Here is an 18,901-nt window from a genome sequence, read left to right on the forward strand (position 1 = left end):
GCAGTGAGGCTCCACCTCCCCACCTCACTGCGGTAGGACTGAGGACCTTCAGGATGGGGAAGGGTCCAATGAAGCGGTCTTTTAGCTTGGGGGACTCGACCTGGAGTGGAATGTCCTTAGTGGAAAGCCATACCTCCTGCCCGGGCTGGTATGCAGGGGCCGGGACCGTCGACGGTCTGCATGGGCTTTAGCCCTCGTCTGGGCCCTCAACAAGGCCGAACGGGCGGTGCACCACACCCGACGGCATCTCCGCAGGTGGGCCTGGACCGAGGGCACACCGACCTCTCCCTCCACCAAAGGAAACAAAGGGGGTTGGTACCCCAGACACATCTCGAACGGGCAGAGGCCGGTGGCAGAGGACACTTGGCTGTTATGTGCGTACTCGATCCAGGCCAGATGTTCACTCCAAGCCGTCGGGTGTGCGGAGGTCGTGCACCTAAGGGCTTGCTCCAACTCCTGGTTGGCCCGTTCGACCTGTCCGTTAGTCTGTGGGTGATACCCAGACGAGAGGCTTATGGTGGCCCCCAGTTCCCGGCAGAAACTTCTCCACACCTGCGAGGAGAACTGGGGACCGCGATCCGAAACGATGTCTGTTGGTATCCCATGCAGCCGGACGACATGGTGGACCAGGAGATCCGTCGTCTCCTGGGCTGACGGGAGCTTCGGGAGGGCCACGAAGTGGGCCGCCTTGGAGAATCGGTCCACTATCGTGAGGATGGTTGTGTGTCCCCGGGACGGCGGGAGGCCCGTGACAAAATCCAGACCGATGTGGGACCAGGGGCGGTGAGGCACAGGAAGTGGCTGTAGGAGTACCTGTGCCTTCTGGTGGTCCGCCTTGCCCCTGGCACAGGTGGTGCAGGCCTGGATGTAAGCCCGGACATCAGTCTCCAGGGACGCCCACCAGAAGCGCTGCCGGACCACTGCCACGGTCCTACGCACCCCTGGGTGGCAGGAGAGCTTGGACCCATGACAGAAGTCCAGAACAGCAGCTCTGGCCTCTGGTGGGACGTACAACCTGTCTTTCGGTCCTGTTCCGGGATCCGGGCTCCGTGCCAGGGCCTCCCGGACGGTCTTCTCCAAGTCCCAGGTCAGGGTAGCCACGATAGTGGACTCCGGTAGAATGGGTTCCGGTGGATCCGACAGCTCGGTCTTGACTTCCTGTTCATGCACCCGGGACAGGGCATCCTGCTTTTATTCCAGATGTGGGTTGGTTGATTAGTGACAGCTGTCACGGATGATGGGTGACAGCTGTCATCACGGCTTGTTCCTGAGGCGGCAGCGCCCTCTCGTGCCTGAAGCCCGCACTTCAGGCAGGGCGCCCTCTGGTGGTGGGCCAGCAGTACCTCCTCTTTTGGCGGCCCACACAACAACAGAAACAGCATTAGTGAAGGTTACAAATGATCTTCTTATGGCCTCAGACAGTGGACTCATGTCTGTGCTTGTTCTGTTAGACCTCAGTGCTGCTTTTGATACTGTTGACCATAAAATTTTATTACAGAGATTAGAGCATGCCATAGGTATTAAAGGCACTGCGCTGCGGTGGTTTGAATCATATTTGTCTAATAGATTACAATTTGTTCATGTAAATGGGGAATCTTCTTCACAGACTAAGGTTAATTATGGAGTTCCACAAGGTTCTGTGCTAGGACCAATTTTATTCACTTTATACATGCTTCCCTTAGGCAGTATTATTAGACGGTATTGCTTAAATTTTCATTGTTACGCAGATGATACCCAGCTTTATCTATCCATGAAGCCAGAGGACACACACCAATTAGCTAAACTGCAGGATTGTCTTACAGACATAAAGACATGGATGACCTCTAATTTCCTGCTTTTAAACTCAGATAAAACTGAAGTTATTGTTCTTGGCCCCACAAATCTTAGAAACATGGTGTCTAACCAGATCCTTACTCTGGATGGCATTACCCTGACCTCTAGTAATACTGTGAGAAATCTTGGAGTCATTTTTGATCAGGATATGTCATTCAAAGCGCATATTAAACAAATATGTAGGACTGCTTTTTTGCATTTACGCAATATCTCTAAAATTAGAAAGGTCTTGTCTCAGAGTGATGCTGAAAAACTAATTCATGCATTTATTTCCTCTAGGCTGGACTATTGTAATTGTAGATTAGGCTTAAAACTTTCCTTTTTGCTAAAGCTTATAGTTAGGGCTGGATCAGGTGACCCTGAACCATCCCTTAGTTATGCTGCTATAGACTTAGACTGCTGGGGGGTTCCCATGATGCACTGAGTGTTTCTTTCTCTTTTTGCTCTGTATGCACCACTCTGCATTTAATCATTAGTGATTGATCTCTGCTCCCCTCCACAGCATGTCTTTTTCCTGGTTCTCTCCCTCAGCCCCAACCAGTCCCAGCAGAAGACTGCCCCTCCCTGAGCCTGGTTCTGCTGGAGGTTTCTTCCTGTTAAAAGGGAGTTTTTCCTTCCCACTGTAGCCAAGTGCTTGCTCACAGGGGGTCGTTTTGACCGTTGGGGTTTTATATAATTATTGTATGGCCTTGCCTTACAATATAAAGCACCTTGGGGCAACTGTTTGTTGTGATTTGGCGCTATATAAAAAAAAACTGATTGATTGATTGACTATACCAGCACCGCAGAGAGGGCGCCAGTGGACCTCAGTCTGCAGTTCATCTCCACCTTAAAGACAATAACCACACGTTTGAGGACAAGGAAGTTAAAATCTTAGCCAGAGAGAAGAAATGGTTTGAGAGAGGTGTCAAGGAAGCATTCTATGTGAAACAGTTGAAACCCAGCCTTAACCGGGGAGGGGGTCTGAGACATGCTTTGTCCCCTGTTTACAATGGGGTACTCAGGTCAAAGCAGTTTCAGTCTTTTGTTCATGGTAATGAGTCATTCAGGTCATCAGGAGAGTCATCAAGGGAGCCATCAGGAGAGGCGTCCGTCCCATCATTAGGAGGGACAGCTGTCCTGTCATTAGGAGGGTGCTAACTAGAGCACAATAGGTGCTAATTAGAGCTATTGTTTAGTCACTAGCCTATAGCAGTCTGCCTCTCGGTAGGAGGGGTCTGGTTAGGTTTAAAACTCCAGCTTTTGTTGGCTTCTGTTTATTCTTCTCTACAAGAGTCAAGACAGAAGTCAGACTACCAGAGCAAGAATTTTAGCTGAGGAAGTTTCTGCAATTTGAATTGAAACGTCCTCGCGTCAAGCAACCCAGTCCAGTCGAAGATTCAAGCTTCTCTACTATTAGTTATTATTACTATTATTATTGTTGTTGCTATTATTATTAATATATATATATATAAGTAAATTTAAAAAATATTTCAATTTGTAATACATTTGACTCTTACGACAGCAAACGCTGAGCCATTAATTATTATACAGAAAACAAATGCACACAAACGTGCTGAGATGTGAACAGCTTAATGCTAACTTTAACATTGAAGCAAATCCTCCAGAAAAATGTTTCATAATCCAGAGTTGCTTCTGTATCAACAGATGCTGATAATATTATATTACAGTTTAAAGGCTCCACATTTCCAAAAAGGTCTAAGGAAAACAGACGGTGAGAGCGAGGGGGAGGGGCCAGAGGAGAGAGAGTGAGAAGGGAGGAGGAGTGGGGGAGGAGACTCAGCGAATGAGTGAAAGTGATAAACTACCAATCAGATCAGTCCAGCTTCAGCTCTTGTTCATAAGGCAATTAGAGGTTGTACTGTATTGGTTATAATAATAATAATAATAATAATAATAATAATAATAATGCTATCCCACTGAAACTTGGAAAAAAAAACTGCCATGACAGAAAAACTCTGCCTGCTTCACAGGATTAAAAAGGTACAGTGTGTCATTTATGAACAAGAGAGCAATGGCTACATGCCATCAAATATTAAAGTGTTTTTAGCCAATTCAACTTAACTTGCTAAGACCTCACAGGCGGCTTGTCAGGATGTGCAACCGAGTCAATAAGCCAGGTTGGAGTTTATCAGTGTGCAGGTGTGGAGAGTTAACACTTCCCAAGACACAGAAATGCTGCTAACGCTGGTCCCAAAGACACCGTTGTTGGTGAAAGAGAAAGAAGTTACACTGTAGACAAAACCAGCATGGAAACAGTTCAAAAGTCAGTATGTTTATTTATTTATTTTTCATGACAGTTTATTAATTCTGCAATTTACTGCTTTTGATAAAGATGATGACCATGTTTGGGGTTTTATTTATTTATTGTGGGTTTGTTTTGTGTGACATTTCAAACGTGGGATTTGTAATATGGAAGCACACTGCTCAGCGTGCATTCTCATTGCAGCAACATCGCTGCATGTCTTTTTTTGGCTCTTGATTGCCTCTACTGGTGGTTGGCTCTCACTGCGGTATTGTATCACTTCCTGTTCCGGAGCACAGCGGTGTTTTTCTGTATCTGTTAGCTGTTTAATCTGCGCAGTTTGATTGATCTAGTTAACTAGATAATGATTTGTTTCACAGTGTAATCTTCACGTGCCTTAACTAAAGCACTCCTTCTGCTGAATCACCTCTAAATTATTTACACATTATTCACTTTGTGTGTTTTTAGGAATCCGCAAGCGTAGCGCAGCTACTAGCTCTTAGCCGGTTTAGCATGGCGGCTTCTCCTGTCTCTCCCACACTTTTCTGCTCTGGGTGTGAAATGTTTAGTTATTCCTCGGCCTCCTTTAGCAGTAACGGTACTTGTAATAAGTGTAGCTTATTCGTAGCTTTGGAGGCCAGGCTGGGCGAATTGGAGACTCGGCTCCGCACCGTGGAAAATCCTACAGCTAGCCAGGTCCCTGTAGTCGGTGCGGACCAAGGTAGCTTAGCCGCCGTTAGTTCCCCTCTGGCAGATCCCAAGCAGCCGGGAAAGCAGGCCGACTGGGTGACTGTGAGGAGGAAACATAGTTCTAAACAGAAGCCACGTGTACACCGCCAACCCGTTCACATTTCTGTTTTTCCCCACTCGGCGACACACCCGCCGAGGATCAAACTCTGGTTATTGGCGACTCTGTTTTGAGAAATGTGAAGTAAGCGACAACAGCAACCATAGTCAATTGTCTTCCGGGGGCCAGAGCAGGCGACACGGAAGGAAATTTGAAACTGCTGGCTAAGGCTAAGTGTAAATTTGGTAAGATTGTAATTCACGTCGGCAGTAATGACACCCGGTTACGCCAATCGGAGGTCACTAAAATTAACATTGAATCAGTGTGTAACTTTGCAAAAACAATGTCGGACTCTGTAGTTTTCTCTGGGCCCCTCCCCAATCGGACCGGGAGTGACATGTTTAGCCGCATGTTCTCCTTGAATTGCTGGCTGTCTGAGTGGTGTCCAAAAATGAGGTGGGCTTCATAGATAATTGGCAAAGCTTCTGGGGAAAACCTGGTCTTGTTAGGAGAGACGGCATCCATCCCACTTTGGATGGAGCAGCTCTCATTTCTAGAAATCTGGCCAATTTTCTTAAATCCTCCAAACCGTGACTATCCAGGGTTGGGACCAGGAAGCAGAGTTGTAGTCTTACACACCTCTCTGCAGCTTCTCTCCCCCTGCCATCCCCTCATTACCCCATCCCCGTAGAGACGGTGCCTGCTCCCAGACCACCAACAACCAGCAAAAATCTATTTAAGCATAAAAATTCAAAAAGAAAAAATAATATAGCACCTTCAACTGCACCACAGACTAAAACAGTTAAATGTGGTCTATTAAACATTAGGTCTCTCTCTTCTAAGTCCCTGTTGGTAAATGATATAATAATTGATCAACATATTGATTTATTCTGCCTTACAGAAACCTGGTTACAGCAGGATGAATATGTTAGTTTAAATGAGTCAACACCCCCGAGTCACACTAACTGTCAGAATGCTCGTAGCACGGGCCGAGGCGGAGGATTAGCAGCAATCTTCCATTCCAGCTTATTAATTAATCAAAAACCCAGACAGAGCTTTAATTCATTTGAAAGCTTGACTCTTAGTCTTGTCCATCCAAATTGGAAGTCCCAAAAACCAGTTTTATTTGTTGTTATCTATCGTCCTCCTGGTCGTTACTGTGAGTTTCTCTGTGAATTTTCAGAACTTTTGTCTGATTTAGTGCTTAGCTCAGATAAGATAACTATAGTGGGAATGACAGCCTCAACACTGCATTTAATCTATTATTAGACTCAACTGGCTTTGCTCAAAATGTAAATGAGTCCACCCACCACTTTAATCATATCTTAGATCTTGTTCTGACTTATGGTATGGAAATTGAAGGCTTAACAGTATTCCCTGAAAACTCCCTTCTGTCTGATCATTTCTTAATAACATTTACATTTACTCTGATGGACTACCCAGCAGTGGGGAATAAGTTTCATTACACTAGAAGTCTTTCATAAAGCGCTGTAACTAGGTTTAAGGATATGATTCCTTCTTTATGTTCTCTAATGCCATATACTAACACAGGGCAGAGTAGCTACCTAAACTCTGTAAGTGAGATAGAGTATCTCGTCAATAGTTTTACATCCTCATAACCATCCCAAAGACGTATCATAATCTTTGGCTGCTTTCAGTGATGCCGGTATTTGGTTAGACTATTTCTCTTAGATTGTTCTGTCTGAGTTATTTTCATTAGTTACTTCATCCAAACCATCAACATGTCTATTAGACCCCATTCCTACCAGGCTGCTCAAGGAAGCCCTACCATTATTTAATGCTTCGATCTTAAATATGATCAATCTATCTTTGTTAGTTGGCTATGTACCACAGGCTTTTAAGGTGGCAGTAATTAAACCATTACTTAAAAAGCCATCACTTGACCCAGCTATCTTAGCTAATTATAGGCCAATCTCCAACCTTCCTTTTCTCTCAAAAATTCTTGAAAGGGTAGTTGTAAAACAGCTAAATGATCATCTGCAGAGGAATGGTCTATTTGAAGAGTTTCAGTCAGGTTTTAGAATTCATCATAGTACAGAAACAGCATTAGTGAAGGTTACAAATTATCTTCTTATGGCCTCAGACAGTGGACTCATCTCTGTGCTTGTTCTGTTAGACCTCAGTGCTGCTTTTGATACTGTTGACCATAAAATTTTATTACAGAGATTAGAGCATGCCATAGGTATTAAAGGCACTGCGCTGCGGTGGTTTGAATCATAGTTATCTAATAGATTACAATTTGTTCATGTAAATGGGGAATCTTCTTCACAGACTAAGGTTAATTATGGAGTTCCACAAGGTTCTGTGCTAGGACCAATTTTATTCACTTTATACATGCTTCCCTTAGGCAGTATTATTAGACGGCATTGCTTAAATTTTCATTGTTAAGCAGATGATACCCAGCTTTATCTATCCATGAAGCCAGAGGACACACACCAATTAGCTAAACTGCAGGATTGTCTTACAGACATAAAGACATGGATGACCTCTAATTTCCTGCTTTTAAACTCAGATAAAACTGAAGTTATTGTACTTGGCCCCACAAATCTTAGAAACATGGTGTCTAACCAGATCCTTACTCTGGATGGCATTACCCTGACCTCTAGTAATACTGTGAGGAATCTTGGAGTCATTTTTGATCAGGATATGTCATTCAAAGCGCATATTAAACAAATATGTAGGACTGCTTTTTTGCATTTACGCAATATCTCTAAAATTAGAAAGGTCTTGTCTCAGAGTGATGCTGAAAAACTAATTCATGCATTTATTTCCTCTAGGCTGGACTATTGTAATTCATTATTATCAGGTTGTCCTAAAAGTTCCCTGAAAAGCCTTCAGTTAATTCAAAATGCTGCAGCTAGAGTACTGACGGGGACTAGAAGGAGAGAGCATATCTCACCCATATTGGCCTCTCTTCATTGGCTTCCTGTTAATTCTAGAATAGAATTTAAAATTCTTCTTCTTACTTATAAGGTTTTGAATAATCAGGTCCCATCTTATCTTAGGGACCTCATAGTACCATATCACCCCAATAGAGCACTTTGCTCTCAGACTGCAGGCTTACTTGTAGTTCCTAGGGTTTGTAAGAGTAGAATGGGAGGCAGAGCCTTCAGCTTTCAGGCTCCTCTCCTGTGGAACCAGCTCCCAATTCAGATCAGGGAGACAGACACCCTCTCTACTTTTAAGATTAGGCTTAAAACTTTCCTTTTTGCTAAAGCTTATAGTTAGGGCTGGATCAGGTGACCCTGAACCATCCCTTAGTTATGCTGCTATAGACTTAGACTGCTGGGGGGTTCCCATGATGCACTGAGTGTTTCTTTCTCTTTTTGCTCTGTATGCACCACTCTGCATTTAATCATTAGTGATCGATCTCTGCTCCCCTCCACAGCATGTCTTTTTCCTGGTTCTCTCCCTCAGCCCCAACCAGTCCCAGCAGAAGACTGCCCCTCCCTGAGCCTGGTTCTGCTGGAGGTTTCTTCCTGTTAAAAGGGAGTTTTTCCTTCCCACTGGAGCCAAGTGCTTGCTCACAGGGGGTCGTTTTGACCATTGGGGTTTTTACGTAATTATTGTATGGCTTTGCCTTACAATATAAAGCGCCTTGGGGCAACTGTTTGTTGTGATTTGGCGCTATATAAATAAAATTGATTGATTGATTGATTGTTTTGGCATTGTGGGAGGGCTCACTGGACTACTTCCGCCTGAGCCATTCTATCGATACGCTCCTAAACTTTCACAACGCCCAATGCAAGAAAACTGGTTCCATATCATTGCAGTAGTGTGTGTGTAACACACAGTGGTGGACTGTCATCACAGATCTGAGAAATACTTTTTGCACCAGAATTAGTCAAGCATGTTGGCCGCGGGCACATACTAACTCAGAATATACAGAAACTGTATATCGTTGTTCAGCCAAAATAAGAGCGCCCACTCTTGGCTTGCCATAAGCCAGTGGCGTGCGTGAGAGTACGTATGGAAGTGGTAATATGGGAGTGGAACATGGGAGTGGTAATATGGGAGTGGTAATATGGGAGTGGTAATATGGGAGTGGAACATGGGAGTGGTAATATGGGAGTGGTAATATGGGAGTGGAACATGGGAGTGGTAATATGGGAGTGGTAATATGGGAGTGGAACATGGGAGTGGTAATATGGGAGTGGTAATATGGGAGTGGAACATGGGAGTGGTAATATGGGAATGGTAATATGGGAGTGGAACATGGGAGTGGTAATATGGGAGTGGTAATATGGGAGTGGAACATGGGAGTGGTAATATGGGAGTGGTAATATGGGAGTGGAACATGGGAGTGGTAATATGGGAGTGGAACATGGGAGTGGTAATATGAGAGTGATAATATGGGAGTGGTAATATGGGAGTGGAACATGGGAGTGGTAATATGGGAGTGGTAATATGGGAGTGGAACATGGGAGTGGTAATATGGGAGTGGAACATGGGAGTGGTAATATGAGAGTGGTAATATGGGAGTGGTAATATGGGAGTGGTAATATGGGAGTGGAACATGGGAGTGGTAATATGGGAGTGGTAATATGAGAGTGGTAATATGGGAGTGGAACATGGGAGTGGTAATATGAGAGTGGTAATATGGGAGTGGTAATATGGGAGTGGAACATGGGAGTGGTAATATGGGAGTGGTAATATGGGAGTGGAACATGGGAGTGGTAATATGGGAGTGGAACATGGGAGTGGTAATATGAGAGTGGTAATATGGGAGTGGTAATATGGGAGTGGAACATGGGAGTGGTAATATGGGAGTGGTAATATGAGAGTGGTAATATGGGAGTGGAACATGGGAGTGGTAATATGGCGGCCATGCCACTTAAAAATAGCCAATGCTAATGTACTTGTTCACAACTCTTGGGTAAGGAAACAAAGATACACTTACTGTTTGTTTCACTGCTCGCTGTCTTTTCTGCTGTTCCACTCTCCTCACTGGCACTGCATGAATTGTTCCTGCACACCACTTCAGCCAGACTTAGGCATATTTAAAATTTTAACAAACTGCTGCATTTTGTAACGTCTTCTGTTGATGATGTCATAAAACCAAGTGGGGCAGCATTCATGCGGCGCAAGTGCATTCCCTATCAAGTTTAATGAATTTAGCTCAGTAATAAACTCCATTACCAGTGGAATGACAGAGTTAATGAAAAGTTATTAAAAAAACAAGCTGTACAACTTACAACTATTAACACTCTTTATATAAATGGCATTTACATCCTGAGTAAAAAGTGCACTAATAAACATATTAGAGAATGTTTGTATAATCTTAGGAAAATAAGACCACATCGGAATTTTTTGGGATGCCCTTTTTTATGAATATTAATTGGCACAAGATGTGATTTGTTCCTTTTAAATTTTGTGTCACAACCAAAATCAGAGAATTACATTTGAAAATACTATATAACATACATCCATCCAACACACATATTTCAAGATTCCTTGACATCGATAACAAATGTGCTTTTTGTAAAACTGAACCTGAAAGTGTAACTCATTTGTTTTATGGTTGCTCATATAGTCGTACATTTTGGAAAGAATTTGTGAACTATATTCTATGCAAAGCAAACATATGAAATAAATACTGAAGGGAATAATATTATTACCTATTTTGAATTCCATGAAAAGAAACAATGTACTATTTTCAATCTCTATATTCATTAGGGAAGTTTCATATTCATAAATGTAAATTTCAAAACTCAACTCCATTATTCAAGTTCTTCCTGACTGAGGTTCATTGCTATTTTAAGTCTCTTCGGTTAATTACAAATCAGAACTATGTATCAATGATTAATATCCATGAAGAGTTATTTGACAAATAAGCTGTCACAAATATAATTTTCATTTTACATTTACTACGGAGTCTGCCATATCTTATATATATATATATATATATATATATATATATATATATATATATATATATATATATATATATATATATATATATATATATATATATATATATATATATAGTGTGTGTGTGTGTATTATTATAAAAAAAAGCAGCACATGGACATGGCACAAGCAGTGGTGCTTAGGAGATAGTGCTATAGGTCCTAAAAATATAAAAATTTAACAATATTTTATGGCCAAAAATTACCACATTTACACAGATTTATAAATGGTGAGACAACAAAAGAAAGTTTTAAAACTCATCAAATGGCTCCAGAAGAAGAAGCTGCTGAATATAAAATTGATTCATTCATTTATTTATTCAAGTCTTTATTCAGGACATAGGGCACCAGGTCCATAGGAAGCATACATACATGAACAAATTTGTAATAAAGCATAAATTGTTTTCTCATTAGAAATGTTCACAAAAACACTTAACTAGCTATTAGCAACTGTGTGAATTATTCTTGTATTGCACAGTTATATAATCATTTATTCAGACACTTCCTAATCATAAATGCATGTCTAATTCATGGCGTAATAGTGCATACATACGTGCACTTACAAATAAATAGTTTAATATACATATGGTCCCACTTTGGCCAGTGTAGGACCATATGTAGACTGGTAGTTAATTTAACACTGTCCGTGATACTTTTACACTGGTGATTTTATTCTGTAATGTATCGGACCATTCATGAGATGTAAAGCATCAATTAAACCCATCCATCCATCCATCCATTTTCTTCCGCTTTATCCAGAGTCGGGTTGCGGGGGCAGCAGCTCAAGCAAAGCCGCCCAGACCTCCCGATCCACACACACCTCCCCCAGCTCCTCCGAGGGAACCCCAAGGCGTTCCCAAGCCAGCCGAGAGATGTAATCCTTCCAGCGTGTCCAGGGTCTTCCCCGAGGCCTCCTCCCAATGGGATGTGCCTGGAACACCTCTCCAGCGAGGCGTCCAGGGGGCATCCGGAAAAGATGCCCGAGCCACCTCAACTGACTCCTTTCGACGTGGAGGAGCAGCGGCTCGATGTCCGAGCTCCTCCCGAGTGACCGAGCTCCTCACCCTATCTCTAAGGGAGCGCCCAGCCACCCTGCGGAGGAAACTCATCTCGGCCGCTTGTACCCGCGATCTCGTTCTTTCGGTCATGAGCCAAATCTCATGGCCATAGGTGAGGATCGGAACGTAGATCGATGGGTAAATCGAGAGCTTTGCCCCCCTACTCAGCTCTCTCTTCACCACGACGGTCCGATACAGCGACCGCATCACTGCAGACGCTGCACCAATCCGTCTATCGATCTCACGCTCCATCCGTCCCTCACTCGTGAATAAGACCCCGAGATACTTAAACTCCTCCACTTGAGGCAAGGACACTCCACCGACCTGAAGAGGGCAAAGCACCTTTTTCCGGTCGAGAACCATGGCCTCGGATTTGGAGGTGCTGATTTTCATCCCGGACGCTTCACACTCGGCTGCAAACCGCCCCAGTGCACACTGAAGGTCCTGATTTGATGAAGCCAACAGAACCACATCATCCGCAAACAGCAGAGACGAGATTCTGTGGTTCCCAAACCAGACTCCCTCTACACCCTGGCTGCGCCTAGAAATTCTGTCCATAAAAATAATGAACAGAACCGGTGACAAAGGGCAGCCCTGGCGGAGGCCAACATGCACTGGAAACAGGTTTGACTTACTACCGGCAATGCGAACCAAGCTCCTGCTGCGGTCGTACAGGGACCGGATAGCCCTTAGCAAAGGACCCTGGACCCCGTACTCCCGGAGCACTCCCCACAGGGTGCCCCGAGGAACACGGTTGAATGCCTTCTCCAGATCCACAAAACACATGTGGACTGGTTGGGCAAACTCCCATGAACCCTCGAGCACCTGATGGAGTGTGTAGAGCTGGTCCAGTGTGCTGCGACCAGGACGAAAACCACACTGCTCCTCCTGAATCCGAAGTTCGACCATCGGTCGAATTCTCCTCTCCAGTACTCTGGAATAGACCTTACCGGGGAGGCTGAGGAGTGTGATCCCCCTATAGTTGGAACACATCCTCCGGTCCCCCTTCTTAAACAGAGGGACCATCACCCCGGTCTGCCAATCCAGAGGCACTGTCCCCGATCGCCACGCGATGTTGCAGAGGCATGTCAGCCAAGACAGTCCCACAACATCCAGAGACTTAAGGTACTCAGGACGGATTTCATCCACCCCAGGAGCCTTGCCACCGAGGAGCTTTCCAACCACCTCGGTGACTTCTGCCTGGGTAATGGATGAGTCCGCCTCTGGGTCCCCAGTCTCTGCTTCCTCTTCGGAAGACGTGACGATGGGATTGAGGAGATCCTCGAAGTACTCCTTCCACCGCCCAACAACATCCCCAGTCAGAGTGAACAGCTCCCCACCCGCACAGTAAACAGTGCTGGTGGAGAGCTGCTTCCGCCTCCTGAGGCGTCGGACGGTTTGCCAGAATCTCTTCGAGGCCAACCGATAGTCCTCTTCCATAGCCTCCCCGAACTCCTCCCAGACCCGAGTTTTTGCCTCTGCAACTGCACGGGCTGCGGCACGCTTGGCCTGCCGGTACCTGTCAGCTGCCTCTGGGGTCCCACCTACCAACAAAGATAAGTAGGACTCCTTCTTCAGCTTGATGGCATCCCTTACTTCCGGTGTCCACCACCGGGTTCAGGGATTGTCACCGCGACAGGCACCAGAGACCTTGCGACCACAGCTACGAGCGGCCACATCAGCAAAGGAGGTGGAGAACATGGTCCACTCGGACTCCATGTCTCCAACCTCCCCCAGGATCTGGGAGAAGCTCTCCCGGAGGTGGGAGTTGAAGACCTCCCTGACAGAGGGTTCCGCCAGTCGTTCCCAGCAGACCCTCACGATACGTTTGGGCCTGCCTGGTCTGACCGGCTTCCTCCCCTCCCAGCGGATCCAACTCACCACCAGGTGGTGATCGGTCGACAGCTCTGCCCCTCAATTTACTCAAGTGTCCGAGACACGTGGCCGAAGGTCAGATGATACGACTACAAAGTCGATCATCAACCTCCAGCTCAGGGTGTCCTGGTGCCACGTGCACTTATGGACACCCTTGTGCTCGAACATGGTGTTCGTGATGGACAAACTGTGACTAGCACAGAATCAATCAATCAATCAAATTTTATTTGTTAAGCGCCTTACAACAACCTAAGTTGACCAAAGCGCTGTACATATAAAAATCGCATTTAAAATATAGTTAAAAAGAGGAACACGGATTCATTTTATTCCCAAGTCTAAAAAGACTAAGTATCAAAAGCACATCTAAACAAATATGTTTTGAGTTTTGTTTTAAAAAGGGGCAGATCCGAGATGGCACGTAAGTCAAGGGGCAGCGAGTTCCAAAGTTTAGAACCTGCTACTGCGAAAGCATGATCACCCCACTGTTTGCTTCGAGACCTGGGCTTCTCCAACAAGTAGAGCTGTGCAGATCGTAGAAATCTGCTGGGCTGGTGAAGTGTCAGAATCTCACATAGATACGCAGGTGCGAGGCTGTGGATGGAGCAGAAAACAAACAGGAGAAGTTTGTATTGGATCCTGTATTGCACTGGCAGCCAGTGGAGAGAGCGCAGAACAGGTGTGATATGGTGATGTTTACGAGAATTTGTGAGGAGCCGCGCAGCAGCATTCTGTACCAGTTGTAATCTGTGTAAAGATGTTTGACTGAGTCCAATGTACAAAGCATTGCAGTAGTCCAAGCGTGAGCTGATTAATGCGTGGATTGCTTTCTCCAGGTCACAACAACTGAGGAAGGGTTTCACTCTTGTGAGAATGCGGAGCTGAAAGAAGCTTGTCTTAACAACAGAGTCAATTTGTTTATGGAGATTTAGGCCAGTGTCCAAGTGAACTCCCAAGTTTCTGATTACAGTGTTATGGTGAGGAAGTGAGTGACCGTTTGAGACAGCGGCAAGTGGGCTTGTGGTGCCAAATAGACAGAATTCCGTTTTGGATTCATTTAGACTCAGGAAATTCTGTGTGAGCCAGTGCTTGATGTCATCCATACAGGTGTTGATGGTCTAAAATGCATCTGGAGAATCTGGTGAGACTGGTAGATAGATTTGAAGATCATCGGCGTACATATGAAAAGACACATTATGGCTAGAGATGATTGAACCCAGAGGCAGCATGTAAAGAGAGAACAGAACTGGGCCCAAAATGGAGCCTTGCGGGACACCAGAAGACAGTCGGGCGGTAGAAGAGGAGTGGCCATTGATGAAAACAGAGAAGTGCCTCTCCGTTAAACAGGACTTGAACCACTGCAACACGGGACCCTGAAAGCCCACCTGCTGGGCTAGACGGTTCAGGAGGATGGAGTGGTCCACTGTATCGAATGCTGCAGTGAGATCAAGCATTACCAACAGTACAGGTCTCTTTGAGTCCAGGGACAACAGGATGTCATTTTGGACTCTCAACAGTGCGGATTCAGTACTGTGGCGTGTACGAAAACCTGACTGAAATTTATCAAAAATCTGATTCTGGTCCAGAAAAGACAGAAACTGATTAAAAACAAGCTTCTCTAGAATTTTAGAGAGAAAAGCCAAGTGGGACACTGGTCTGAAGTTTGACAGTACTACTGGATCAAGGTTTGGTTTTTTAAGCAGCGGTCTGACCACAGCCTGTTTGAAAACAGCCGGAACAGACCCAGATCTTAGGCAGTTGTTGGTCCTACTGTGTCAAAAATTTGTTTCAGCATCTTTGGTGGAATTATGTCCAGGGGACAGGTGGTAGGTCTCAACTTCTGAACAACCTCCGAGAGCTGAGAGAGAGAGACACTGGCACAAACTCTCTGAGGACACTGGAACTGGAGACAACAGAGGGAGGTGATCTTGACAAAGTAGGGATATGGTTTGGTTTTATACTTTGTCTGACAGATGCCACTTTGTCCACGAAGAATTGAAGAAACTCTTCACAAGTTGACGTGGTTGCATTATTGAAATTTTTATCTGTAGGATTTACGACTGATTGAATTGTATTGAATAATGCACGGGGACGGTTGCAGCTGGTAGAAATTATGTTGGAAAGATATTTGCACTTTGCCTCCTTTACTGCATGTTGGTAATCAGAGAAGGAGTCCCTAAGCATCTCCAGTGATACATGCAGTCTGTCTTTTTTCCACCTGCGTTCAGCCTGCCTACAACGCCTCTGCAGAGCCCGGGTGGTGTCATTCAACCAGGGGTCTGGTGTAGGTTTGGTGGATTTAAATTTGACAGGCGCAATGGTGTGCAGGATTCCAGAACAGGTGGAATAGAATGAGGCAAGGAATTCGTCCGGGGATTGGGAAGTTGGTTCAACATGTATATTGGAGTTCACAAAAGCTGTAATGAATTTTTTAACTGTGTCTGAAGTGATGGTATGGCGGCCACAGGCAGGGGTAAGTGTTTTAGTTGCTGGGGACAGACAGTGAAATTAAATATAATGGGGAAATGGTCAGAGATACAGGTGTCACATATTTCAGAGACAGACAATGGGAGACCGTGCTGATGTGTGGGAGCATTTACAAACTGAGTCAGATCTAAAGAGGCCAAAAGGCTTTTAAACTCATTTGTCAGCTGACTGGAAGGACAACAGACATGAATGTTAAAGTCCCCACAAATGAAAAAACTGTCATAAATTGGTATTGTTTCTGAGAGAAAATCTGACATTTCAGAGATGAAATCCTTGTTGTATTTGGGAGGACGATAAACTACAGCACCCAGTATGGGACGTGACAGTTGAAGCAGAAATGATTGCACTTCAAAACTACTGTAGACTTTAGAAGGAATGGGCCGACAGCTGATGATGCTCTGTTTGTACACAGTAGCAAACCCGCCTCCATGGCTCGTTGTACGGGCGCACTCAGGAAAGAGTAACCAGAGGGGAGGAGCTCAGAGAAAGCACTGTTGTCACCTGGCTTTAGCCAGGTCTCTGTGAGCATGAACAGATCCAATTTCTGGGAGGAAATTAAGTCATTTAAGACAAACATCTTGTTCAAGATTGAGTGGGCGTTCAGCAGCGCTGCGTGCACTGGCTTGGGACTCATAGTCCGCCGCAGAGCTGCACAGCTGACCGGGCAAAGATTCTCCTGCACGCAGCCCTGGCGCTGAGTCCTCGTTTGCCGGCAAGATGGAGGCGGATACTCGGCGCCTGGAATGACCATCCGGAGCCATCGCCAGCGGCATCTGGAGTGGCATAGACCAAAACCACTGTGCTCCGTAGACATCACTGTTTGGCAGTCAAGATGTTTCCCTCCAGAGAAGGCCAGGTAGGTTTTAAGTCCAGATAGTGGACCACTATCTGGGTTCCCCAGTCTCTGCCTCCTCTTCGGAAGACGTGACAATGGGATTGAGGAGATCCTCGAAGTACTCCTTCCAGGAGTGGAGTTCGGGGAGGCCATGGAGGAGACTGTACAATAACACTGTGAAATAACCACATGCAATAATATGTCCACAAATCATGTGCAATAACAACGCGTTTACAAATCCCTGCACTGTCACCTTATCACATCTAAATTCCACTTCACTTATTGTAAAGAAGATGCTCCTATCTCTTTTTCAATCCCAATCATGTTTATATATATGCATATGTATATGTGTATCGGTATATGTGTACATATGGGTACATATATATATATATATATATGTACGTGGGTGTGTATGTATATGTGTATATGTGTGTATGTATGTATGTATGTGTATATATACATACGCATGTGTAATGAATATAAATTTTAATGCCTCCACACGGGGCACCAATAATAATGTAACGAATATTACTGTCAGGGACTGAGGTGGCGAGGCACAGCGGGCGGATGGACACAAATGCATGACTCAGATGTGGGTTAAGAAAAGGTTTTATCCAAAAAACAGGCTCAGGACGATACACAGGGTCACAAGCAGGCAGGCGGCAGTACAGACAGTGTTGAGGCGGCGGCGTGGTCAGTGACAAGCAGAGTTCCAGCACGAGCAAACAGGTGTATCAGAGAAGGCAAAAATGTAGTCAAAAAACAAGCAGGGTTCAGGCACAGAGAAGCAGGTTAACAGGCTCAGGCAGAAACGTGGTCAAGGACAAGCAGAGGTCGAGAACAGCAAAAACACAGACTGTGACAGGATACACGTGGCTTGGAACGAGGCAGAATGCACAACGAACTAGCAGTGAGCTGTGGAAGACAAGGGGTTTAAATCAGAGGATAATCAGGGCGTGATGATATGCAGGTGCAGGAAAGAAGGCGTGGCTGAGTGAGACGAGTGGAGTGACAGGTGGGCGTGTGAGACAAAAGCAGGAAAAAGAGGAATATGACAGTGACAGAACAAATGTTAAACAATAAGGAAATAATGATACCTAGAATACAAATGTGGAAACAGAATAAACAAAAGCAGGAACAAAACAGAAAATTAAAGGCTTGACCTAAACTAGATGAGAACTCAACATGTGGCAGGAGTGTACAGAAAACCCTGATTTACAAATGTGCTCAAGACAGTGACTGAATAACCAGAAAGTAAAGGATGAAGACTAAACTAGAACAGAACTCAATAAGTGGCTGAAGTGTAACAAATAATCCTCAAAACTTAATGTGATAACACAGTATGACTAAATAAAAAGCAGAGACTAAACTAGAACAGAACTTAACGTGGCTGAAGTGTAACAGATCATAAAACCAAGACCAAAGTGGAAGAAACAGAAAATAAACATTCAGGGTCAGACAGAAGGACAAAGAGAGGGAAACAGACAGAGACTGGGGGACAAAACCAGATTCGGGGCAGGTCCAGGGCTAAAACCTGACAATTAATGATAAAGCCTCACACACGGGCACCAATAAAAATGTAGAAAGTAGTGATTATTGGTGATTTGAGTGGAGACACTTCGCTTTACATATATTCAGGCCTCACTACGGGGACCCTTGATATGTAGCATTCAGTTGTAGTGAATAAGTAATTAAACTCCCAAATTGAATTAGACTGGATTAGGCCCCAATATAACGGGTCACCAAAATAATTGATTTAGGGTTTAATACTTATTATTTAAGCATTAATGGGGCACCACTTATTCTTTTTTTTATATGGGATAAGTACCATAATTTAAACATTAATTTATCAGT

At 44.7% G+C, this 18,901-nt stretch overlaps 1 protein-coding gene across 1 annotated transcript in view; it reads right to left on the reverse strand.

The window, feature by feature from the left end:
- The window catches only part of LOC117515315 (proline-rich protein 5-like), a 56,537-nt gene extending 39,574 nt beyond the window's left edge, over positions 1 to 16,963 (reverse strand). Inside the window, exons 1-2 of the mRNA XM_034175810.1 lie at positions 16,633 to 16,963; positions 14,973 to 15,160 (exon numbers count right to left, since the gene is read on the reverse strand). Of these exons, the coding sequence (XP_034031701.1) occupies positions 14,973 to 15,160; positions 16,633 to 16,963 (519 nt within the window). The remainder of the gene's footprint in view (positions 1 to 14,972; positions 15,161 to 16,632) is intronic.
- Positions 16,964 to 18,901: the final 1,938 nt, after the last annotated feature.

This window comes from Thalassophryne amazonica, chromosome 8 (genome assembly GCF_902500255.1).
Source record: "Thalassophryne amazonica chromosome 8, fThaAma1.1, whole genome shotgun sequence".
NCBI lineage: Eukaryota > Metazoa > Chordata > Actinopteri > Batrachoidiformes > Batrachoididae > Thalassophryne > Thalassophryne amazonica.